This window comes from Macaca fascicularis, chromosome 6 (genome assembly GCF_037993035.2).
Source record: "Macaca fascicularis isolate 582-1 chromosome 6, T2T-MFA8v1.1".
Lineage (NCBI taxonomy): Eukaryota > Metazoa > Chordata > Mammalia > Primates > Cercopithecidae > Macaca > Macaca fascicularis.
In genome coordinates, this window is record NC_088380.1 from 68,020,775 (window position 1) to 68,047,110 (window position 26,336).

At 37.8% G+C, this 26,336-nt stretch overlaps 1 protein-coding gene across 17 annotated transcripts in view; it reads left to right on the plus strand.

Moving 5' to 3' along the window:
• IPO11 (importin 11) overlaps positions 1–26,336 on the plus strand; it is a 230,651-nt gene that overhangs the window by 84,056 nt on the left and 120,259 nt on the right. For 9 of the 17 annotated variants that reach the window (XR_012413694.1, XR_012413695.1, XM_073993507.1 and 6 more), the window contains 4 exons: positions 7,426–7,459; positions 7,615–7,655; positions 8,983–9,099; positions 15,238–15,351. Coding sequence is in view for 14 of the 17 variants with exons in the window: in XM_073993507.1 (XP_073849608.1) it covers positions 7,426–7,459; positions 7,615–7,655; positions 8,983–9,099; positions 15,238–15,351 (306 nt within the window). In the remaining 3 variants the exon portion in view is untranslated. Of the gene's footprint in view, positions 1–7,425; positions 7,460–7,556; positions 7,656–8,982; positions 9,100–15,237; positions 15,352–26,336 lie in introns of all 17 variants that reach the window. The other 8 variants (XR_012413693.1, XM_073993505.1, XM_065546304.2 and 5 more) reach the window with 1 other exon arrangement.

Sequence of the window (26,336 nt, forward strand, 5' to 3'; positions counted from 1 at the left end):
TCATTATAGCCTCAATGTCCTGGGCTCAGCTGATCCTCCCACCTCAGCCTCCCAGGTATCTGGGACTATATGTGCAGCAACGCCTGGCTGATTTTTCTGTTTTTTGTAGAGATGGTGTTTCGCCACATTGCCCAGGCTGGTCTTGAACACCTGGACTGAAACAATCCAACCACCTCAGCCTCCCAAAGTGTTAGGATTATAGGCGTGAGCCACTGCACTGGGCCCAGAAATTGCTTGGGTCTTAGACTTGTTTTATAATGAGTCTATTAAAAAAGGAAAGAGAAAAATGAATTATTTCAGCCAGCGCCTTAAAAACAGAACATTAATTCTACCAGATACCAACAAGTGTAACTGGAGAGAAAGGGATTCATGGCCAGATAAGTTTGGAAAACTTTGAGATAAATATTCAAGTGGGCCTCTTAGTAACACAACTGGTCAAAGCCTTTAAAAATGTACATTTGCGGTGTGCGTAGTGGCTCACGCCTGTAATCCCAGGACTTTGGGAGGCCGAAGCGGGCCAATCACGAGGTCAGGGGTTCAAGACCAGCCTGGCAAGCATGGTGAAACCCTGTCTCTACTAAAAATACAAAAATTAGCTGGGCCTGGTGGCACGCGCCTGTAGTCCCAGTTACTTGGGAGGCTGAGGCAGGAGAATCGCTTGAATCTGGGAGGCAAAGGTGGCAGTGAGCTGAGATCGCCCCACTACACTCCAGCCTGAGCGACAGAGAAAGACTGCGTCTCAAAAAAAAAAAAAAAAAGTACATTTGCATTATGACTAGCCCACATGACTAATACATTAGTATTCACAGAATATACTTTGAGGAAATGTTGCTTTAGATTCAGCCTTTGCCCTTTATATCTTCTGGTGGCTACATCTCATGTTTACATGTTTTGCATTTGCTTTATACTGTCACTATTATTTTGCAAGGAATTGTTAAGAAGATTGTTTAGTAAGGCACCAAGTTAATGTTGTAAACCTTGGCCTTTTTTTAAAGTACATTTAAAGAATGTATAAGTCATACTGCTTTAATTTTCAGCCTTTGAGAAATGCTAGCTAATATAATGTGGGGAGATACCTTATACATGCATACATATACACAATAGTGTACAACCATATAGAGATATGTATGTGTATATATATGCAAACACACATTTATATATGTAAATGTATACACAAACATTGTGTATGTGTATACATATGTGTCACACGATTAAGTCAAATTGCTACACTGAGGAAAAGTTATAAATGAAAAAATATGTCACTCTATTTGCATTATATTTTCCTAGATCAGACAGTAATTTTATATTGTCACACAGCTATCAGAGGTAAGAGACGTTCTCTGCCCAGTGGCCTCTGATGTTATAAAATTTGTGAAGTCCTATGCTAACTGGAAAAGTTGCTTCCTCCAGTTGCTACACTGCTTCTGCTGTGTTACAAGTAGGTAGATCCTGATGAATCGAATTCCTCTCTGGCTTTCAGAATCTGCATTCTTTTTCCTAAGGGCTGCTGTTAAGGAGTTGGGATACATTTGATGCTGATTAACTACTGTTGTCCATGTGCTATTCTTTTGTTATTAGAAGGAGACTGACAGAGTAGAAGTAGCTGTTAATTTTCTTTTCTTTTTTTGGCTGCTCCATAGAAAGAGCAGGACTACCCCATAGGCAAGAATTTTGTCAATAAAAAATTCAGCAACTAACAGAAGAAGCACTTGTGTGCTCATCACTCAGTTACCCATATTTTCATTTGTAATATTTCCCACATATATTTCAAATGTCTTTTTTAAGAAATAAAATATTACAAATGTAATCGAATTCTTCTGTCTCTTTCCGGTCTCTTTCTATTGTCTTTGTTAAGCAGAGGTTTTACATGTTAATAGATTTATTGATTGCTTTTTTTCTTTCTTGAGACAAGGTCTCACACTGTTGCCCAAGCTAGACTGCAGTGGCGAGATCACGACTCACTGCAGCCTCGACACCCCCATGGCTCAAGCATTTGTCCCACGTCAGCCTCTCGAGTTGCTAGGACTATAGGAGTGTACCACCACGCCTGGCTAATGTTTTGATTTTTTGTAGAGACGAGGTCTCACTGTGTTGTCTAGGCTGGTCTAGAATTCTGGGCTCAAGTTATCTTCCCACCTTGGCCTCCCAATGTGTTGAGATTACAGGCATTAGCCGCTGGGCCTGGAAATAAATCCTTTTTCTTCTCTCTTGGTTTTTTATTCTGCCTCAAATTTATTTTTGAGTGTGATGTAAGGAAGTTTCCATCTTTCTTTTTTAAAAAATAAGAATAGCAACACTACAGTAATTCCTTGAATAATACATAGTTTTCTTAGTGGTCCATAGGGCTGTCTCTGTCATATCCCATGTTTACATGTGGACCTGTTTCTGGAATTTGTTCCGTTTCATTGGCCTACTTGTGTAAGTCTATTTGAATATTGTTTTTTTTTTTTTGTTTTTTTTCAAACAACAGCTTTTGTAGTAAGGCTTCACACCTGGTAGGAAATGCATTCTTGTAGCTTTCAATACCCACACATTTTTCATAGTTTATGAAAGATTAAATACTGTTTTCATTAGCCACGTTTTTTTGCATGTGATCCGGTGTTTGTACTTACTGTTAATTGACCACCGTTTTATACTTATTGTTAATAGACTATCTCTTTTGGAGCATATCAGTAGTTCCCAGTGCCATAATTTGAGAACTACTGACCTGGATTCTATACAATAGACCAAAACACCTTCTAAAAAAATATCTTTTACACTCTCCCTTCCTTTCCCTTTTATAACATATTAGTTAGTAGATGGAGTGCTTATGACAACTTTTAGGTTTTAGAACATTATTTCCATACTATAAACTAGCATTACTAAATTTTAGGTTAGAGGAACCTTCTTTTCCCAGGACTACAGATGATTCTTTAAACTGGGCTTCTTTAGGCTGTAGGGTTTCTGAATTAATTACATTTTTAAGTTTCAGAAATTCAAAAGAAGTTTTTAGGACATTTTGGCTGGTCACAGTGGCTCACGCCTGTAATCCCAGCACTTTGGGAGGTCAAAGTGGGCGGATCACCTGAGCCTGACCAACATGGAGAAACCCCATCTCCATTAAAGGTACAAAAATTAGCTGGGCGTGATGGTGGGTGATTGTAGTCCCAGCTACTCAGGAGGCTGAGGCAGGAGAATTGCTTGAATCTGGCAGGGGGAGGTTGCAGTGAGCCGAGATCAAACCACCACACTCCAGCCTGAGCAACAGAGCAAGATTCCATCTCAAAAGAAAAAAAAAAAAAAGAAAAAATTTTTTAGAAAGTTTTTACTTTACCTTCAGTAAAATAAGCAGTAAATTACTAGAAAATAAGCATTAGGATAATCTTTCACTTTTGTGAAAGCCTATGTAAGATATAAACTGTGGTATAATCAGAAAGCCTGTAGTTTGAGGGTGTGGTGTGGTTGCTTGTGAAGCAAAGAAATGGCCATCTTCATGGGTACGTTGACCACCAGCCAGCATAGACATATGGTCATGTGCTGTTGCATGACAGGGGTCTATTCTGAGAAATGTGTCCTTAGGCGATTTCCTCATTGTGGGGACATCACGAAGTGTGCTTTTACACAATCTGAGATAGTAGAGGCTATCTAGGCTGTGGGTACAAACCAGTGTAGCATGTTACTGTACTAAATACTTCAGGCAGTTGTAACATGATGGTAAGTATTGGTGTGTCTATACAGAAAAGGTACAGTAAGAACAGAGTATAAAAGATTAAAAAATACTACACCTCTATAGGGCGCTTAACTTGAATAGAGCTTGCAGGCTTGGAAGTTGCTCTGGGCGAGGCAGTGAATGAGTGATTAGTGAATGTGAAAGCCTAGAAAATCACTGCATACCACTGCAGACTTCATAAACATTGTACAGTTAGGCTACACTAAATATATTGGAAAATATTCTTTCTTCATCAATAAACTAACCACATCTTACTCTAACTTCTGTTTGTTTGTTTTTTTGAGACGAGTCTCACTCTGTCATCCAGGCTGGAGTGCAGAGGCGCGATCTCGGCTCACTGCAAGCTCTGCCTCCTGTAACTTCTTTACTTTAAAAATTTTTTAAAGGTCTTGACTCCTTTGTAATAGCACTTAGCTTAAAATACACATACATTGTATATCTATGCAAAAATATTTTCTTTTTTACATCCTCATTCTGTAAGCTTTTTTTATTTTACAATTTTTTCCACTTCTAATGATTTTTCTTAAAATCTAAATCAAAGACACAAACACATTAGCCTAGGCCTACGCAGGGTTAGGATCATCAATATCATTGTCTTCCACGTCCATATCTTGTCCCACTAGAAGGTCTTCTGGGGCATTAACATACATGCAGCTGTCATATCCTGTGATAACAATACCTTCTTCTGAGCTGGGTGTGGTAGCTCACGCCTATAATCCAAGCACTTTGGAAGGCCAAGGCAGGCAAATTGCTTGAGCTCAGGAATTCAAGACCAGTTTGGGCAACATGGTGAAACCCTGTCTCTACAAAAAATACAAAAATTAGCCAGAGATGGTGGCATGTGCCTGTAGTCCCAGCTACTTGGGAGGCTGAGGTGGGAGGATTGCTTGAACCTAAGAGGTCAAGGCTGCTGTGAGCCATGATCATGGTTTGATTTTGTTCTACCCATTGCTTGAGAGTTGCTGCCAAATGCACAGAAGTTTCTGGCTCTGTTTACCTTTGTAGCAGTATTTGGAAGTACTGTTGACTGCATTTTCTTCTCATTCATTTCCCTGTTTCTCTCATGCTTTGGGGGATCTTTCCAATGTTTCTTATGTCTTGACGGCACTTGCTCTCCCAATTTGGAATTGCCTGTTATCTTTTCGTGAATTTTCTGAGGTTTCAGCTGGGGTAGGGTAGATTCACAGTAGAAATGTGTTAGACTTTTCTACCAGTCTTCTAGCACACTCCCCAAGTCTTCATTCTGTAAATTCAGGTTTTGATTTTGTCCCCCCATTACTTGAGTTGCTGCCAAATTCATTCCATTTCTTTGTGGTAAGCACCTCTTATTTCTTTTAAAGCTCAGGAAGAGCTGACTTTTTTTCTTATGTTTATTTGTCATCATTTAAAATGCTCTTAACTTTCCTTAAAAGTCTGTGTTTTTTTATTTTCCCTTGTGATCTGGCTTTCTGTTCTTGCAATCAAACTGGAATGCAGGCAGGTCTTCTTAATTCATTTCACCTTTTTCTCTGCACATAGTACTACACTGACTTCCCATCGTTAGGAAGGAAAACACATTGTTTTATTCAGGTGTCTTGTTTCATATACTTATTTGCATTAATGTTATGGCTTGGGGAGTGCATCTCTAGAATAAATGGTCCTTTTGTGGAGGAAAGTCGAGAGAATTAAGGGTTAGCGTGCTGGCAGTTTGATTTCCTTTCCTTGTTCCTTTTTCCGAATTGGAGTCTTGCTCTGTTGCCCAGGCTGGAGTGCAGTGGCACAATCAGCTTACCGCAGCCCTTGCCTCCCAGGTTCAAGCGATCCTTGTGCCTCAGCCTCCTGAGTAGCTGAGATTATAGGTGCATGCCACTATGCCCCGCTGATTTTTGTATTTTTTTAGTAGAGATGGGGTTTCACCATGTCTACCAGTCTGGTCTCGAACTCCTGACCTCAAGTGATCCTCCCACCTCGGCCTCTCAAAGTGCTGGGATTATAGGTGTGAACCACCATGCTTAGCCTTGATTTCTTGTTTCTTTTTTGAGGGACTTTCATGTCTTGGTCTCTGTGAATTGTTAATATTGTATATTCACTCAATACTAAATACCAAAGATGTTTACACATAGTCCATGTCCTCAAGAGGATTGTCCTGTGCTTAATGTTTTCAAGTTAGCCATTTTTATCAGTAATTGTTTAATATCTAGTCTCCTCCTCCCCACATTGTAAGATCTATATGGGCATGGCTTACTCAGCTTTTTCTACAGCACCTAACACAGTGCCTGATGATAGTTCCTCGTTAAATAGTTTCTGATGCAATACCTGACCTGTCTTTTCATGAGGTCATTTTGTGATAGATCAAGTGGCAGCAAATTTGTTAAATCTGTTAAAAATCTGGAAATGTTCACATTGCCTTTGGAGACAGTGAATAAAAGGAAAAAGCAGGTGAAAAAACATCTACACTGTAGGCTCTTGGAATCTGCGGATTTGGCAGTGTTTAACGTTTGGTGAAGGTGCCTAATTGCATCTCAAGACCTCAGAAGCTCCTGTAAAATGTTTTAAATGATTACTTTCTGAAAAATGACTGGAAAGAAAAAAACAGTTGCTATTAACAAGGAAAGTGTAACATCTAAGAAAGTAATGGTTCTCAGCTGGGAAATAAAAGTTTTAGATATGTTATCTCACAGATTAACATACAGAATTTAGTCTTGTCTTGAGCTCATGTTACTTTATGTGGAAACTAGGAATATCTTAGCCCATGCCAATTTTAGCTGATTTAAGTCCAAGATAACACTTGAAAGAGAACGAGATTATGTTGTAATATGATTTGCCCAGGTAACATGCTGGTACACATGGAAAATTTGTGAGGTCGGGAGCATATTGTAAACCTTTCTATATTTGTGAACTGTGGGATTTAGAAAATCTCAGAATAAGCCGGGCGCAGTGGCTCATGCCTGTAATCCCAGCACTTTGGGAGGCCAAGATGGGCGGATCACAAGGTCAGGAGATCTAGACCATCCTGGCTAACATGGTGAAACCCCGTCTCTACTGAAAATACAAAAAAATTGGCCGGGCATGGTGGCGGGCGCCTGTAGTCCCAGCTACTTCGGAGGCTGAGGCAGGAGAATGGTGTGAACCCGGGAGGCGGAGCTTGCAGTGAGCCGAGATCGTGCCACTGCACTCCAGCCTGGGCGACAGAGCGAGACTCCGTCTCAAAACAACAACAACAACAACAAAAAACAACAACAACAGCAGAAAATCTCAGAATATTTTGGGGATATTTCAAAGATTTACTGTAGTTGAGGTTACAGGTGGAAATTTGCTTGTGTTCTTTCTCCTCCCTGACTCCTTCCTTCCTTGTCTCCTTTTGCACCTTTCACTTACACATCCTCCAGCTTGCCCAACCCCACCCTGGTTTCCTGCTTCCTTCTTCCTCGATCCCATGCCCTCCACATACTTTACGGCAAATTATTTTCCTTCCTGGAGGGACCCACTGCGTTAAAGGCTTGTTAAGTAAATTATGAGAAACTGAGAAGAATAGGAATAAATATTACTTTACCTTTTCTTTTTATTCCTTGCTTTGGATAAGGAGAGTATCCTTGTATTTCTGAATATTTACATAGTCTGTGTCTCTAATAATAAGAAGAGTACAGAAAGTGATTTGGAATAAAATTTTTTATTTGATATTAATGATGTTTAGTCATTCTAAAATAATTAAAAACTCATGATATACTTTCTTTTAGGTCCGTATTGAAACAGCTACAACTTTGAAGTTAAATATCCTTCTGAAAATGTAAAAATACTTGATTGCAAAGAACTTTAACACTTTTAAGTTATTTATTTTGTGAAATTAATTTATGTATCCTTGTTTTAGATACAGATTTATTTTGATAGAACTTATGTATTCTCAATATTCCTTAACTGCGCTTCACCTGTTGATGATTTTGAATTTAGAACAGATCAGTTTCTACCGGTAAGAATATACATTTCTAGGTATTTTTTTAAAAAACCATTTCTGCTTATGTCTTTGAATACTATTTTATACATGAAATTATCTGTGTGTTACTTATTAAAGTTGAATTTAAAAGTATGCTGTATTGGATTATTTTGGAGGACATAATTTTTATTTGTAAACTGTTTTGGTAACTTTTATTGGTAACAGTTCACTTATATTCTGCTTACTTTTGTTTAGCAATTTTATCATCTATGTTGAAGTTGGTTGCCAGACTTTTTTTTTCCAAAATGGAAAATCATTTAGTATCTTCATTTTATGTGTGTCTGTTAATTTTACTCCTTAGATTATTTGTCTGTGTTATTTGCGTGTGTATATCTGTATCCTATCCTACACACTAGACTGTAAATTACTTGATGAGCAGAATACCAAGTTCTATTCATCTTTTTAGTCTTTACCCAACCCCCAGGACCTAGCATGGTGTTTTCCCGTAACTGGTACTCAGTAAGCACTTGTTAAACGTATCAGTAACATTGGGGTGTTAGTGTTTGTTCTTAAGAGGACTGGCTGAGAAGAAAGTTACGTGATAAAATGTACTACTTTTGGTGAGGGGGATAGATAGGGAAGCTTGTAAAGCAGTGATCTTGCTTTAATAAAGTAATCACTATAGACATTTTTGGATGAAAGAAATGTGTTGCAGAAGTGAGCCGTATATCTGAAAGAACAAATTCTTGCTTTATGTAAGTGTGATTTGTTAGTTTATAACGTAATTTTCATAATATAGGAGTTCACAACCAGACATAGGGTATTTGTTTTTGATTTCCCAATAAGAACTATTCTGCCATTTTTAGAATAACAAGTTATATCTATAAAATATATATCTTCATACAATGTATGTTAAGGGCCTCATCAGATAGCTGGCATGTGAGTGCAATAATGTCTTTTTGCTGTAATGAGTAAGTCTTGCAAAACAAAACATTCTGTGATTGGCAGCAGGCATATATGGAAGAACAGTGACAAGGCACTGTTAATAGTTTAGTTAACAGTATAAAATTTAAACAGACATAGCTTAGACAATATTCCTCTAAACGTTATTCGGTTTGTGGATGAGTTAAATTCTGAAATGGACACATTCAGCAGCAAGGAAGAAAGAAAACACTTTGTAAAACAATATGTAAAATACTGGCAGCTTAAACAATTTCAGGTTGTTTAGGTAATGCCAAGCTTTTGGCTTTCTGTTTATTTGACTTACTGCTTTGATATTATGATTTATTTCTTTCTTCTGTTCATATGAATGTCTTTCATTTCTGTTCTAAACCTTTTTTATTTTATTTCTTTTTGCCTGCAGTATTTGGAAACCATGTTCACACTACTTTTTCAGTTACTGCAACAAGTTACAGAATGTGACACAAAGATGCACGTTTTGCATGTCCTTTCTTGTGTGATCGAAAGAGTCAACATGCAGGTAATTATATTGTAAAACATGAAAATAAATGAGAGGTGGGTAGAATATATGTAGAATTCATTAATATCCTTGACTACATTGTTTAAGAGTTAAAACATTAATTGAAATGCTTCTAACTTATAGACTGTGGTTTCAGTTATGTATTATTCAAAATTGACATTTATATTCAATTTAAAAAAAAAACCTAAGAAAATTAAAATACGAAAAAAAATTGGATCAGCAGTGTAGAGGTGTTCATAAAGCAGAATTTTACATATTTTAGAAGATCCAGCCAGTGTAAAATTCCGTGTTTGAGGGCATAGCCTCAAGTGTCCATCAGCAAGAGTTCTGGGAAGTCTGTTATTTTTACCTTAAAAATTAAGTATTTTTTGTAGTCTGGTCTGCATTATATTTACATTTGGCTTAATGTAAAAATGAGGTGTAACGCTCTTAACGGTTTAGTTATTCAGCTTCCCCTGTCACTCTGAATCTTTGTGGAAATTGTTAATCCGGATAACCACACTATAATTATCCTTGTGACTTCCTATATTCTGGTTCACCATTGCATATCCTTGTTTGGAAAGCACTGAAGCAAATCTGTGATTTGCATTGTATTAGGAAAGATAATTGATTTGGATTTCACAGACTTAGAGTTTATTCTTGGATCTGCTATTAGTGAATTGTGACACCATGAGCAGATTTATTAATTCTAAAGCAATTGATGAGAATAGCTCTTAATTATTGAGTAATGACAACATACTGACGTATGTGCTACATGCTTTGCATATATTTCTCATTTAGTTCTCACAAAAAACTTGAGGTAGGTGTTAGAATTTATTGTCTCAAACAATATGAGACTTGAAGGAACTTCTCAAAGTTCACATATTTTAATGGCACTGCCAGTACTTTAAGCATAATGCAACTCCTGTGGTAGGGTTGAGTCACTGTTAATCATTTGAAACAGATCTGGGTACTGGCGTCTAAAAGTAGTAATATCTTGCATGATTCTTAGTACTTGGTGTTCTTAATACATTAATCACGTTAATTCATTTGATAGTGTTTTTTAAACAACATTGATCACCCAGAGTTTCTTGCAATTGTTTTAACTCATTTTAAGTCCTTGTGTCTGCTATTTAGTTTGGGCAAAGTCTTTAACCTTGTGTCCTCATGTATAAAATGGTAAAGATAATTCTGAACTCACTTAACTTAGGATTTCATGAGCATGAAATTATTATACATCTCCAATATGCTTCAGAGTACTATAAGTTGCAATAAATTGTTTAAAAAGTTGATTATAAAAACAAGATTTGGCCATTTCCTGTAATTTTATTTAGAAATATATGGCGGATGGAAATTTCTTAAATAAAACTTTTTTTTTAAAATAGAAATGAATCTTCTTTCCTTTGTCTCCCCAAACTTCGAATTAAAACTTTTTCTCCAAAAGTTTGTTATTCTTTTGGCTTATAAATTAATGCTTTTGTGTTTCTGTCTATACTCATCTTTTGGAACACAAATAGCCTAAGCAGCTTACGTGCCTATATCATGAGAAAGTAACAATAAGATATAGTTATTCAATAGAGTTTTTGTTTTTCAAAACTCATTCATACTACATAGGAAATGGTTAAAAAATATTTTCAGTTGTCTGATTCTTTAACTTTTTTTCTACCTTAACCTTTGATCAACCCTATCATTTTTATCTTTGTTACATATATCCCTTAACTCTCTTTCATATGCCAAATTTGATGTTTGTCCATGAGGCAGCAAATTTTTTAAAAATGTTAACAAATTTTATCTTTTTTGAGATGAAGTCTCGCTCTGTCATGTCAGGCTGGAGCGCAGTGGCGCATCTCAGCTGACTGCACCCTCCGCCCTGATCCTCTGGGTTCAAGTGATTGTTGTCCTCAGCCTCCTGAGTAGTAGCTTGGATTACAGGCGTGCCATGATGCCTGGCTAATTTTTTTTTGTATTTTTAGTAGAGATGGGGTTTTGCCAATTTGGGCTGGTCTCAAACTCCTGGGCTCAAGGGATGCACCGCCTTGGCCTTCCAAAGTCCTGGGATTACAGATGAGAGCCACTGCAGCCAGCCAGAATTATGTTTTTGATATTAGGCAGCAAACATTTTGAGCCATCTTACAATAGTGCTTTCTTCTTCTTCTTCCTTCTTTCTTCTTTCTTCCTTCTTCTTTATTTCTTCTTCCTACTTCTTCTTCTTCTTCTTTTTATTTTTTTTTAATTATACTTTAAGTTCCAGGGTACATGTGCACAAAGTGCAGGTTTGTTACATAAGTATACATGTGCCATGTTGGTTTGCTGCACCCATCATGTCGACAGTTGCATAGGTATTTCTCCTAATGCTATCCCTCCCCCAGGCTCCCACCCCCCCACCCCCACAGGCCCTAGCGTGTGATGTTCCCCACCCTGTGTCCGTGTATTCTCATTGTTCCACTCCCACCTATGAGTGAGAACATGTGGTGTTTGGTTTTCTGTCCTTGTGATAGTTTGCTGAGAATGATGGTAATGATAGACTGGATTAAGAAAACGTGGCATATATACACCATGGAACACTATGCAGCCATAGAAAAGGTTGAGCTCATGTCCTTTGCAGGGACATGGATGAAGCTGGATACAATAGTGCTTTGTGACGCATACAGTTTAATTTTGAAGTTTCAGTAAAGTCACCGTCTTTGTACCATAATGTACAATTAGTTGAATGTTGTCTTTACTTTTTGATAAAGTAGTTGAAAACTTACAATTCACTTTTCTAGTGCAGAGATCTTATAAATATGTAGTCAAAATAAATATGTAATCATCAGGGGTGGTATCAGGTGGTCTTTGGGCCTGTGCATTTCTGAAGTGAAAGAACAAAATTAAAGGAACTCTGTGAAATATAAAATACTCTGTTGAAAATTTTATCTAAAAGATGAGGTGTCTTTAGGAACTTAGGGTAATTTTTTTAACCCCAATGATAGAGCCCTCATTAAAGCATTTATTAGATTGTCACCTATTTGATTTTCATGTTTTCGGTGATATGAATTTAAGTGGAGCTTTACCTATATATGAATTAACTCATAAGGCTATAATACTCAAAGTGCTTCCCCCACACCCCGAATTCTTTGGTAAGAACACTTAACATGAGATCCATCCTCTTAACAAAATTATAAGTGTAGAATATATTATTGTTGACTTTTGGTACAACATTCTATAACAGAACCCTAAAGCTTATTTATCTTTTTCACCTGAAACTTTATGCCTATTGATTAGTAACTCATTTCCCCTTCCCCTTAGTCCCTGGCGATCACCATTCCACTCTTTGATTCTATTAATTCGACTATTTTAGATACCTCATACAAGTAGACTGGCAGTGTTTGTCATTCTGTAGTTTGTTGGATTTAGCATATTGTTTGCAAGGTTTATTGTCCCATATTGCAGAATTTCCTTTTAAGTCTGCATAGTTTGTATATGCAATTGCATATATAATATGATATATTCTTTATCCATTCATCTGTTGGTGGATGTTTAGGCTCCTTCCACATGTTAGCTACTGTGCATAGTGCTACGATAAACATGGTAGTGCTAATAATTTCTTTGGGATCCTGATTTCAGTTCTTTTGAATAAATGCCCAGAAATGGGATTGCTGGATAAAATGGTAGTTCTAGTTTTCATTTTTTTTGGAAGCTCCATGCTACTTTCCACAGTGGCTGTAACATTTTGCATTCCTAGCACCAGTGTACAAAGGTACCAGTTTCTCCACACCGTTGCCAACACTTGTGTTATCTTTTATTTTTGTTTTATAGTAGCCACCCTGACAGGCATGAAGTGATAGCTCATTGTGGTTTTGACTTGCATTTCCCTAATGACTGCAAAAACTTTCGTAGTTCTATGTGATTTTTAAAATGTTATGCAAATAATTGAAATTGTCCTTCCCTTAAAATCCTTGTATTATAATCTTATTCAGAATTTTATATGGACAGTATTTTTTCTTTCACCTCTTTTCATTGAAAAATCTCAAACCTACAAAAAAGTTACAAAAATAGATCAACACTCATATATCCTTCACTTCATTAGTAAGTTTCATCACTTACTAATATTTTACCACATTTGCTTTCTTTTTATCTATCCACATGTACAGATTGTTGTTGTAAAACTGTTTCAGTTTTAGTTGCAGACATCATGGTACTCTCCAGAATATTAGACCTCTCCTTCTTAAGAGATGTATGCTCCATTTCCTACATTATCATAACCGTGATTAGACTCAGGAAACTTAACACTGATGCAATAATATTATCTAATATCAAATTTATATAAATGAATATCAGTATTCAAATTTCCTTAGTTGCCCCATATAGCTAGCCTACCACCCCACTGGAATATGTTTGGCTCTCATGTCCTTGCTCTGTTATTTTTAATGCCCAGTCTTTTTCTCTTTCCTTTTATATCTTTTGCAGCACTCTGTGATTGATTTTTTTTGTTTGTTTTTGTTTTCTGAGATGGAGTCTTGCTTTGTCACCCAAGCTAGAATGCAGTGGGGCTCTCTTGGCTCACTGCAGCCTCCGCCTCCCAGATTCAAGTGATTCTCCTGCCTCAGCAGGAGTAGCTGGGATTACAGGTGCACACCACTGTGCCTGGCTAATTTTTGTATTTTTAGTTGAGACGAGGTTTCACCATGTTGGCCAGGCTGATCTTGAACTCCTGACCTCAAGCGATCTGTCCTCCTTGGCCTCCCAAAATGCTGAGCATGAACCTCTCTGCCCAGCCTCTATGATTGATATTTGAAATTCTATTTTTGTAGCATTAATTTTAATTTAGAACATTGTATATTCTGATGACAGCCAAGATTGGAATATAAATATTTTATGGCTTTTAAATGTAACTGGGTACTTTGGTTTTATTATCCCATTTGTAATTTATAGTATGTATTTCTTTTCTGCAATTTCTGGGAAAGTATACTCCCTATTTAAAACCAACACTGCCTCATTTTCCTTACCATTAGATTGTGTTGTCATATGCTTATTTTTAGTTGAGTATGAATGAGTTAGATACTTTGAAATCTGTTTTTACTCATTAATTGGCCTGCTTTTATGAGCTCATTGGAGTGATCTTTGAGATAGAACACTTAGCAATGTTGAGTACATGTTCCAGAAATATTATTATAGTCAAATTTTGAAAATAAGGTATTACATGATAAATATGTTCCAATAAGGTAATACCTATCTTAATATTTATTCACTTATATCTTACTGAGATGTTTGGGCAAATATTTAACTTCTTGTTTTTCTGCATTCCCCACCAACGCTTCCACCACCAGCAAATTCTGTAGTTGTTTGGCTACCCTTTTAGAGTATTTTACTAGCATAATAAAGAAACTCATGCTTTCTGGGAACATTTTAAATTTTAATGCGTGATATTCAAGTAGATAGTAGTGAAGCTATGAAGGTCTAGTGTTTTTATTTCATCCCCAAGGATACTCTTATAGCAATTTCAAATACTGGAGCTGAAACGCTGTCCAGCATCATTGTAGATCCATTTTATTTTTCAAGAAACTACTGTTAGACTGAGCTGTGCTTCAGGGTAAAATTTAAAATCTGATTAACTTAATCCATGGCGAGCTTATCAGTTTTATCCTTTGAAAATGTTTTTTTCCTCTTGTGTTTCCACTGTACCTTGTATACACCTTCATCATTACACTTCTCCTTTTTCATTTTAAGGGTTTGTCTGGCTCTCTTTGTATCCTTTTCTTTCCAGAGCCTTGTGTTCAGGGCCTGAAACTTGGAAGATATTTGTAGAATGAATGAATAAATGCTGACTTTTTAAAAAACAATAGTGTAATTTCCAATTTGTTAAGCTGTTTTATTAAAAAGAAGCAGGATATAACGGCATTTTCTGTTAACCTCTAAATAATTTTTTTTATATTCATAAGCGTTGTTTCATTCAGTACACTTGATAGTTGTTTAAAATTATTTTAAAATATTTACTATAGAGCCCTGGGCCTTTATGTAATGTCTAATTTTATTTCTTAAGGATGTAAGCTTAATACATTACATCTAATAAATATTAAATATGTGTTGCCTGGGACTTAATAGTGCTCTCAGTGTTTTTCAAAGTAAATTGCCTTCTTTACTAATAAAATTTTGTTGTTTCCTCTACTTATATTGTAATAGATACGACCATATGTGGGATGTTTGGTACAATATTTGCCCCTCCTTTGGAAGCAGAGTGAAGAACACAATATGTTGAGATGTGCTATTTTGACAACACTTATTCATCTTGTTCAGGTAAGTCACTTCTCCACAGAGTTTTTTTGGTTTAGTGGTTTTTTAAAAAAATTCTTTTAAACATTTAAAAATTGTTTTTATGTGATTTATGTTAATGGTAGTGAAAAACTCACATACCATTTACTTTTTCCATGTGTGATCTAAACAGATTTAAAAACAACTTTTGCATGCTTATTTTGGACTTTTTTTTGAGGATGTGAAAAATATTACTCACTTTTAAAGAAGATGTCGTCTCCAGTAATGATAGACTCATGGTTCATGCAGTCCATGGCACCATGCATGCAGTTTCCTTGGTGGTCAGGGCTTTTCTGCTTAAACATACTTTATGTTTTCACTCTTTTTCCTTGATTTAAAATAAAAAATTTCCCTATTATAACTTGGGAAGGCAGGAAACCAGGTGAGTTGCTTTTGAGGGGAGACAAGTGAATTGGATTTCAGAGATTTTGACTTTTGAAGTGTTGGGATGTGGTAGCAGATAGAGAGGAACCTGAAACTTAGAGCTGGACTATAGTTCTCATTCGAACTGTTACAGTGAATCGTAGTCTCGTGAGAGTATGGAGAGGGAAGAGCTCAAGGCCATGAGTTAGAATATATATGTGGGGATGCTCAAGTGATTTTACTGACTTCACCTACAAGTTTGAGAAATTTTCCAGTGGGGGAGAAATCAGAAGTACCCCTAAATTCAGAAGTACTATTCTAAAGCTTTCTAAAATTAGTTTAGAAAAAACAAACTTTTCTCAGAAGCTTTGATACTTTTTTGAATTTGAGCTCATTCTTTCCATAAATGCTTTCTTTTTTATTTTCTTTTTCTTTTTGAGACGGAGTCTCGCGCTGTCTCCCAGGCTGGAGCACAGTGGCGTGATCTTGGCTCACTGCAACCTCCGCCTCCTGGGTTCAAGCAAGTCTCCTGTCTCAGCCTCCCAAGTAGCTGGGATTACAGGCGCACGCCACCGTGCCTGGTTAATTTTTGTATTTTTAGTAGAGATGGTGTTTCACCATGTTGGCCAGGCTGATCTCAAACTCCTGACCTCAAGTGATCCGCCCACCTCAGGCTCCCAAAGTGCTAGGATTATAGTCGTGAGCCACCATGCCCGACCCCTCCATAAATGTTTATGGATGACTTTTAGTTACAGATTCCTGTCTAAGGCAGTTTCAGATAAATAGTAATGCAAAATATTTTTAATGCACATTTCCCTATTTTTTTTTTCTGTGGTAAAATACACATAACATAAAATTTACCGTTTTAACCACTTTTAAGTGTACGGTGAAGTGGTGTTAAATACATTCATAATGTTCAATTATCACTACCATCCATCTCTGTAACTCTTTTTATGTTGTGAAACTGAAGCTGTGCCATTAAACAATAACTCCACAGCTCCATCACTAAAGCACTTTAAAAAAATAAGTGGCCTATGATTACCTTATAAAGATTATGTCCATTTTATAGAAGAGGATACAGACTAAGAGAAGGTTACTGACTAGCTTGTGAATGCATTTATAAGTAATAGAAAAATGAGTGACCCCAGACATTTTGTATTATAACAGCCATCTCTGCCATTTTTTTGTTTTTGTTTTTTTTTGAGACAGAGTTTCGCTCTTGTTGCCCAGGCTGGCGTGCAATGGCATGATCTTGGCTCACCGCAACCTCTACCTCCTGGGTTCAGGCAATTCTCCTGCCTCAACCTCCTGAGTAGCTGAGATTACAGGCATGCGCCACCACGCCTGGCTAATTTTTGTATTTTTAGTAGAAATGGGGTTTCTCCATGTTGGTCAGGGTGGTCTCGAACTAATGACCTCAGGTGATCTGCCTGCCCTGGCCTCCCAAGGTGCTGGGATTACAGGCGTGACCCACCTCTCCTGGCCTCCAAAATGTATTTTTTTTTTTTTTTGAGACGGAGTCTCGCTCTGTCGCCCAGGCTGGAGTGCAGTGGCCGGATCTCAGCTCACTGCAAGCTCCACTTCCCAGGTTTACGGCATTCTCCTGCGTCAGCCTCCCAAGTAGCTGGGACCACAGGCGCCCGCCACCACACCCGGCTAGTTTTTTTGTATTTTTTAGTAGAGACGGGATTTCACCGGGTTAGCCAGGGTGGTCTCGATCTCCTGACCTCGTGATCCGCCCATCTCGGCCTCCCAAAGTGCTGGGATTACAGGCTTGAGCCACCGCGCCCGGCCTCCAAAATGTATTTTTAAGCTCAACTTGGGAGTTTTGTGAGGGACATGTGACAAAACACCAGATTTTATGTCTCCTCAGGCAGTGTTACTTCAAGTTGTCTCAGGAAGTCAGTAACTCTTGTGGAATGTTAGGCCTATTTTCATTAATCATAACATTTAAGTACCCTGTATATTTATAGAGGCCAAGAGTGCAAGGTTCAACCAAGTAGTATTCTATCCTTCTTGGAGAAAGCATATAACATTTAATACCAAAATTGAGACTGTAGCTTAAAATATATTTTTCAGCCATTTGGGAAGATTATACTAAAGTTTATCGGTTGGCCAGGCACTGTGGCTTACACCTGTAATCCGAGCATTTTTGGGAGGCCGAAGTGGGCAATTAGCTGAGGTCAGGAGTTCAAGACCAGCCTGGCCAACATAGTTAAACCCTGTGCCTACTAAAAATACAAAAATTAGGCTGGGCACAGTGGCTCACGCCTGTAATCCCAGCATTTTAGGAGGCCAAGGCGAGTGGATCATGAGGTCAGGAGATTGATACAATCCTGGCCAACGTGGTGAAACCCCGTCTCTACCAAAAATATAAAACTTAGCCAGGTGTGGTGGCACATGCCTGTAGTCCCAACTACTCGGGAGGTTGAGGCAGGAGAATCGCTTGAACCCGAGAGGCGGAGGCTGCAGTGAGCTGAGATCGCGCCACTGTACTCCAGCCTGGGTGACGGAGCAAGACTCCTTCCCCCCCCCAAAAAAAACCCCAAAATTAACTGGGTGTGGTGGCACACACTTGTAGTCCCAGCTGTTTGGGAGAGCCAGGTGGGAGAATTGCTTGAACCCGGGAGGTGGAGGTTGCAGTGAGCCGAGATTGTGCCACTGCACTCTAGCCTGGGTGACAGAGTGAGACCCTGTCTCAAAAATAAAAAAAAATTTACTGGTAAATTTCCTTTCTTGCAAAATACTGCTATCTTTTGGCTTTTGACACATAACAGACGTTAGTGTGAGTTTCTGTATGTTTTTGTTTTAGTTTTTTTAAACCTGGAAATCCAGATTCTGGTAGTCTTTGAAGAGAGTGGTCACTGGGTGAAAATAAACTTTCTAGTCTGCATAGTTGAACTTAGAGGAAGTAGGTATTCGTTCATACACTAAACATTTATTGAGAACCTGCAATGTGCAATACAGGGTAATAGGCACTGGGCTACAGAACAGAAATGAATAGAATGGGATCTCTGTGTGGGTGACTGTCTAGGGAAATACTGAATAAGTGTGTTAATTGCCCTTTTAGCAATTAAGAACATTTTGCTATTGGGGGTACATGGCCAATTCCCTGTGTCACACGGAGGGTGAGGTGGGGCACATTAGGGAAGGCCTCCTGACAGAGGTGTTACTCAAATTGTGGTGTTGTTAAATAGTGTTAAACAAGAAGTGTTATTTAGATGGTGGTTTAGCAATGAGAGTGGTAAAGGTATTTTAGACATATGAACCGGCATGTGTAAAACTCCGTTAGCATTAGAGAATGTAGTGCAATTAATTTTTTTAAGGTTCATATACTGATCAGTTTTAATGTTGATAGATAAAGGAGTTAGTTCTTAAAGATTTTTCAAATGATAACTATCAGTACCCTGCTCCGCCTCCTCATTTCCTTTTTGGTGGAAGAATCCACTGTCAACTCTTAAAGCCAGATCATAGGTTTCTCAGTCTTTCTCACTGTAACATATTGTTTATTACTGATTTAAGCATTGTAGCCATTATTTCTTGACTTCCCTGCATAGAAGATGAAAATGTAATTCTTTTGTACCCCTGTGTCCTTCCTATTCTACCATCCTCCCAGTATACTTGATGCTATAAAGAATGTTGAAGGCATGTATCATGTCATGATTAATTTTATTTCTTATACATAGTGTTTCCAACCTCCACCCTTGTATTAATAATTTTGTTTGCTTAGTGTTCTGAGAAAGTACCGTAAACTTGGTGGCTTAAAACAATATGTATTTATTAGTTCATAGTTCTGTAAGTTAGAAACCTGGGCATGCCATGTCTGAATTCTCTGATTAGAGTTTAGTGGACTGAAATTGAGGTGACTGCCAGAATAAGTTCTTAGCTGGAGGCTTTGGGGAAGAATCTGTTTCCATACTCATTCAGCTTGTTGGCAGAATTTAGTTTGTTGATTTGTAGGACTAAGGTCCCAGTTTACTTGCTAGCTGTCATCTAGAGTCCCCTCTCGTTCCCAAGTCCAGCCACATTCTTTGACACATAGCCACTTTCATGTTCAAAGTCAGTGGAGACATTCTCAAATGTCAAATCCCCTGAGGGTTTTAATCTGTGACCTCCCTTTATGCCACTAGCTAGAGAATACTCTCTTTTAAAGGGCTCTTGTGAGTAGGTCAGGCACACTTGGATAATTTTCCTATCTAAGGTCAGTTGATTTGGGACTTTAATTACAACTGTAAATTATTTCTTCACAGTAGTACCTAGATTAGTGTTTGAATAACTAGGAAATGATGTGTGTACAGTAGTGGCCAAGAACCTAAGTGATCATCTTAGATTTCTGCTTAGTACACTTAGTTGTCTATGCAGTTGAACCTATTCTTTTCACTTGTTATCTGCACATTTCCTCAGTGATGTTTTGTTACTTTCATCATCTTGAAGGGACATGACATATTTTTTTTTTTTACACTTTAAATTCTAGGGTACATGTGCACAACGTGCAGGATTGTTACATATGTATACGTGTGCCATGTTGTTGTGCTGCACCCATTAACTCATCATTTACAGGAGGTATTTCTCCTAATGTTATCCCTCCCCGCTTCCCCCACCCCATGACAGGCCCCAGTATGTGATGTTCCCCACCCTGTGTCCAAGTTTTCTCATTGTTCAGTTCTCACCTATGAGTGAGAACATGCAGTGTTTGGTTTTCTGTCCTTGTGATAGTTTGCTCAGAGTCATGGTTTCCAGTTTCATCCTTGTCCCTACAAAAGGACATGAACTCATCCTTTTTAATGGCCGCATAGTATTCCATGGTGTATATGTGCCACATTTTCTTAATCCAGTCTATCATTGATGGACATTTGGGTTGGTTCCAAGTCTTTGCTATTGTGAATAGTGCCGCCATAAACATACGTGTGCATGTGTCTTTATAGCAGCATGATTTATAATCCTTTGGGTATATCCCCAGTAATGGGATGGCTGGGTCAAATGGTATTTCTAGTTCTAGATCCTTGAGGAATTGCCACGCTGTCTTCCACAATGGTTGAACTAGTTTATACTCCACCAACAGTGTAAAAGCATTCCTATTTCTCCACATCCTCTCCAGCACCTGTTGTTTCCTGACTTTTTAATGATCTCCATTCTAACTGGTTTGAGATGGGGGATACGACAGATTCTTCTATGCTCTAGTTTGGACTGGTTTTTCTTAGGCTTTTGCACAGCTGTTGTAACTGGATTTTCTTTTACTGCCTGTCCTTTCTGTGGGATGTCTGTTTTCTGTGCATCATATCTTTTCTTGTTTTACGTTCTTTTTCTGATGGCAGCCATGAATGGCAGTGGCATTTCACAAAAATACATAGAAGGTAAATTTGTTTTTTGAGATACTGCATGTGTGAAAATACCTTCATTCTACTTTCAAACTGATTCGTAGTTTGGCTGATATAAAAGTCTAGGTTTCCTCCTCAAAATTTTGGGGAGTTTTTTTTTCTTTGTCTTAAGACTTCCAAAATCGCTCTGGGGACCCTGGAGCCATTCTAATTCTTGATTCTTGAATGTATCACCCCTCCTTCACTTCTCTGGCAACTTGTATGATCATCTCTGTGTTCCTGTTTTCAGTTTCATCATGTGTCTTTTCATCTCATTGTTCTGGATACTTGGTGTACATTTCAAGCTGGAAACTCATCTTCTTGAATTATAGATGACTCCATTGTATCTTATTTCTTCCTCTTCGTGTTTTTCTTCTCTTACTTTCTGAACTTTTTGTTACTTACATGATCGATATTCTGAACAAGTCGTCTGATTTTCTTTTTTTCCTGCTTTTTCTTCTCTTTGTCCTTCTGTTCTACTTTCTAGGGAATTTTCTCAATTTTATCTTTCAGCCTTTTTATTGAGTTTTTCTTTTCTGCTGACATGTTTTAATGCCTGTGGGTTCTTTTGTGTTTTGCTGAATAATTCTTTTGTACAACATTTTGTTTTTGTTTTATGAATGCAGTGTTTTCTTTTGTTTTTTTAAAGAGATAAAAATGTTTTAATTTCAACTGTAAAAGACAAAGATCATTAGATTGCATTTTCTCTACAAGTTTCAAACCCGTTTGTAAAACCACAGGAATTTTAACCCCTAAAGGGTAAGAGAAAGACCAAAAAATAACAACCACAGGACAATTTTTGTATCAGTACTAATATAAAGCAACAAATTATTCTTTAAATAAAAATCCGTGTGTATTTTATTTCTTTTTCTTTTCTTTTGAAATTATACTTTAAATTCTAGGATACATGTGCATAACGTACAGGTTTGTTACATATGTATACTTGTGTCATGTTGGTGTGCTGTACCCATCAACTCATCCTTTACATCAGGTATAACTCCCAATGCAATACCTCCCCCCTCCCCCCTCCCCATAATAGGCCCCGGTGTGTGATGTTCTCCTTCCCGAGTCCAGGTGATCTCATTGTTCAGTTCCCATTTATGAATGAGAACATGCGGTGTTTGGTTTTCTGTTCTTGCGATAGTTTGCTGAGAATGATGGGTACCAGCTGCATCCATGTCCCTACAAAGGACACAAACTCATCCTTTTTTTTGCCTGCAAATCTATGGTGTATATGTGCAACATTTTCTTAATCCAGTCTGTCACTGATGGACATTTGGGTTGCTTCCAAGTCTTTGCTATTGTGAATAGTGCCACAATGAACATACATGTGCATGTGTCTTTATAGCAGCATGATTTATAATCCTTTGGGTATATCCCCAGTAATGGGATGGCTGGGCCATATGGTACTTCTAGTTCTAGATCGTTGAAGAATCGCCATACTGTTTTCCAGAATGGTTGAACTCGTTTGCAATCCCACCAACAGTGTAAAAGCGTTCCTATTTCTCCACATCCTCTCCAGCACCTGTTGTTTCCTGACTTTTTAATGATTGCCATTCTAACTGGTGTGAGATGGTATCTCATTGTGGTTTTGATTTGCATTTCTCTGATGGCCAGTGATGATGAGCATTTTTTCATGTGTCTGTTGGCTGTATGCATGTCTTCTTTTGAGAAATGTCTGTTCATATCCCTTGCCCACTTTTTGATGGGGTTGTTTGTTTTTTTCTTGTAAATTTGTTTGAGTTCTTTGTAGGTTCTGGATATTAGCCCTTTGTCAGATGAGTAGATTGCAAAAATTTTCTCCAATGCTGTAGGTTGCCTGTTCACTCTAGTGGTAGTTTCTTTTGCTGTGCAAAAGCTCTTTAGTTTAATTAGATCCCATTTGTCAATTTTGGCTTCTGTTGCCATTGCTTTTGGTGTTTTAGACATGAAGTCTTTGCTCATGCCTATGTCCTGAATGGTATTACCTAGGTTTTCTTCTAGGGCTTTTATGGTATTAGGTCTAACATTTAAGTCTCTAATCCATCTCGAATTAATTTTCGTATAAGGAGTAAGGAAAGGATCCAGTTTCAGCTTTCTACTTATGGCCAGCCAATTTTCCCAGTACCATTTATTAAATAGGGAATCCTTTCCCATTTCTTGTTTTTCTCAGCTTTGTCAAAGATCCGATGGCTGTAGATGTGTGGTATTATTTCTGAGGACTCTGTTCTGTTCCATTGGTCTACATCTCTGTTTTGGTACCAGTACCATGCTGTTTTGGTTACTGTAGCCTTGTAGTATAGTTTGAAGTCAGATAGCGTGATGCCTCCAGCTTTGTTCTTTTGACTTAGGATTGTCTTGGCAGTGCGGGCTCTTTTTTTGGTTCCATATGAACTTTAAAGCAGTTTTTCCCAATTCTGTGAAGACAGTCATTGGTAGCTTGATGGGGATGGCATTGAATCTATAAATTACCTTGGGCAGTGTGTCCATTTTCACAATATTGATTCCTCCTATCCATGACCATGGTATGTTCTTCCATTTGTTTGTGTCCTCTTTTATTTCACTGAGCAGTGGTTTGTAGTTCTCCTTGAAGAGGTGCTTTACATCCCTTGTAAGTTGGATTCCTAGGTATTTTATTCTCTTTGAAGCAATTGTGAATGGAAGTTCATTCCTGATTTGGCTCTCTGTTTGTCTGTTACTGGTGTGTAAGAATGCTTGTGATTTTTGCATGTTGATTTTGTATCCTGAGACTTCGCTGAAGTTGCTTATCAGCTTAAGGAGATTTGGGGCTGAGACAGTGGGGTTTTCTATATGTATACAATCACGTCGTCTGCAAAGAGGGACAATTTGACTTCTTCTTTTCCTAACTGAATACCCTTGATTTCTTTCTCTTTCCTGATTGCCCTAGCCAGAACTTCCAACACTATGTTGAATAGGAGTGGTGAGAGGGCATCCCTGTCTTGTGCCAGTTTTCAAAGGGAATGCTTCCAGTTTTTGTCCATTCAGTATGATATTGGCTGTGGTTTTGTCATAAATAGCTCTTATTATTTTGAGATACATTCCATCAATACCGAATTTATTGAGAATTTTTAGCATGAAGGGCTGTTGAATTTTGTCAAAGACCTTTTCTGCATCTATTGCATGTGATTTTTGTCTTTGGTTCTGTTTATATGCTGGATTATGTTTATTGATTTGCGTGTGTTGAACCAGCCTTGCATCCCAGGGATGAAGCCCACTTGATCATGGTGGATAAGCTTTTTGATGTGCTGCTGGATTCGGTTTGCCAGTATTTTATTGAGGATTTTTACATCGATGTTCATCAGGGATATTGGTCTAAAATTCTCTTTTTTTTGTTGTGTCTCTGCCAGGCTTTGGTATCAGCATGATGTTGGCATCATAAAAAGAGTTAGGGAGGATTCCCTCTTTTACTATTGATTGGAATAGTTTCAGAAGGAATGGTACCAGCTCCTCCTTGTACCTCTGGTAGAATTCAGCTGTGAATCCATCTGGTCCTGGACTTTTTTTGGTTGGTAGGCTATTAATTATTGCCTCAATTTCAGAGCCTGCTCTTGGTCTATTCAGGGATTCAACTTCTTCCTGGTTTAGTCTTGGGAGAGAGTAGGTGTCCAGGAAATTATCCATTTCTTCTAGATTTTCTGGTTTATTTGAGTAGAGGTGTTTATAGTATTCTCTGATGGTAGTTTGTATTTCTGTGGGGTCGGTGGTGATATCCCCTTTATCATTTTTTATTGCATCTACTTGATTCTTCTCTCTTTTCTTCTTTATTAGTCTTGCTAGTGGTCTATCAATTTTGTTGGTCCTTTCAAAAAACCAGCTCCTGGATTCATTGATTTTTTTGGAGGATTTTTTGTCTCTATCTCCTTCAGTTCTGCTCTGATCTTAGTTATTTCTTGCCTTCTGCTAGCTTTTGAATGTGTTTGCTCTTGCTTCTCTAGTTCTTTTAATTGTGATGTTAAAGTGTCAATTTTAGATCTTTCCAGCTTTCTCTTGTGGGCATTTAGTGCTATAAATTTCCCTCTACACACTGCTTTAAATGTGTCCCAGAGATTCTGGTATGTTGTATCTTTGTTCTCATTGGTTTCAAAGAACATCTTTATTTCTGCCTTCATTTTGTTATGTACGCAGTAGTCATTCAGGAGCAGGGTGTTCAGTTTCCATGTAGTTGAGCGGTTTTAATTGAGTTTCTTCATCCTGAGTTCTAGTTTGATTGCATTGTGGTCTGAGAGACAATTTGTTATAATTTCTCTGCTTTTACATTTGCTGAAGAGTGCTTTACTTCCAATTATGTGGTCAATTTTGGAGTAAGTATGATGTGGTGCTGAGAAGAATGTATATTCTGTTGATTTGGGGTGGAGAGTTCTGTTGATGTCTATTAGGTCCACTTGGTGCAGAGTTGAGTTCAATTCCTGGATATCCTTGTTAACTTTCTGTCTTGTTGATCTGTCTAATGTTGACAGTGGGGTGTTGAAGTCTCCCATTATTATTGTATGGGAGTCTAAGTCTCTTTGTAAGTCTCTAAGGACTTGTTTTGTGAATCTGGGTGCTCCTGTATTGGGTGCATATATATTTAGGATAGTTAGCTCTTCCTGATGAATTGATACCTTTACCATTATGTAATGGCCTTCTTTGTCTCTTTTGATCTTTGATGGTTTAAAGTCTGTTTTATCAGAGACTAGGATTGCAACCCCTGCTTTTTTATGTTCTCCATTTGCTTGGTAGATCTTCTTCCATCCCTTTATTTTGAGCCTGTGTGTGTCTCTGCTGTGAGGGTGGGTCTCCTGAATACAGCAAACTAATGGGTCTTGACTCTTTATCCAGTTTGCCAGTCTATGTCTTTTAATTGGACCATTTAGTCCATTTACATTTAAGGTTAATATTGTTATGTGTGAACTTGATCCTGTCATTATGATGTTAACTGGTTATTTTGCTCGTTAGTTGATGAAGTTTCTTCCTAGCATCGATGGTCTTTACATTTTGGCATGTTTTTGCAATGGCTGGTACCGGTTGTTCCTTCCATGTTTAGTGCTTCCTTCAGGGTCTCTTGTAAGGCAGGCCTGGTGGTGACAAAATGTCTAAGCATTTGCTTATCTGTAAAGGATTTTATTTCTTCTTCACTTATGAAATTTATTTTGGCTGGATATGAAATTCTGGGTTGAAAATTCTTTTCTTTAAGAATGTTGAATATTGACCCTCACTCTATTCTGGCTTGTAGAGTTTCTGCCGAGGGATCTGTTGTTAGTCTGATGGGCT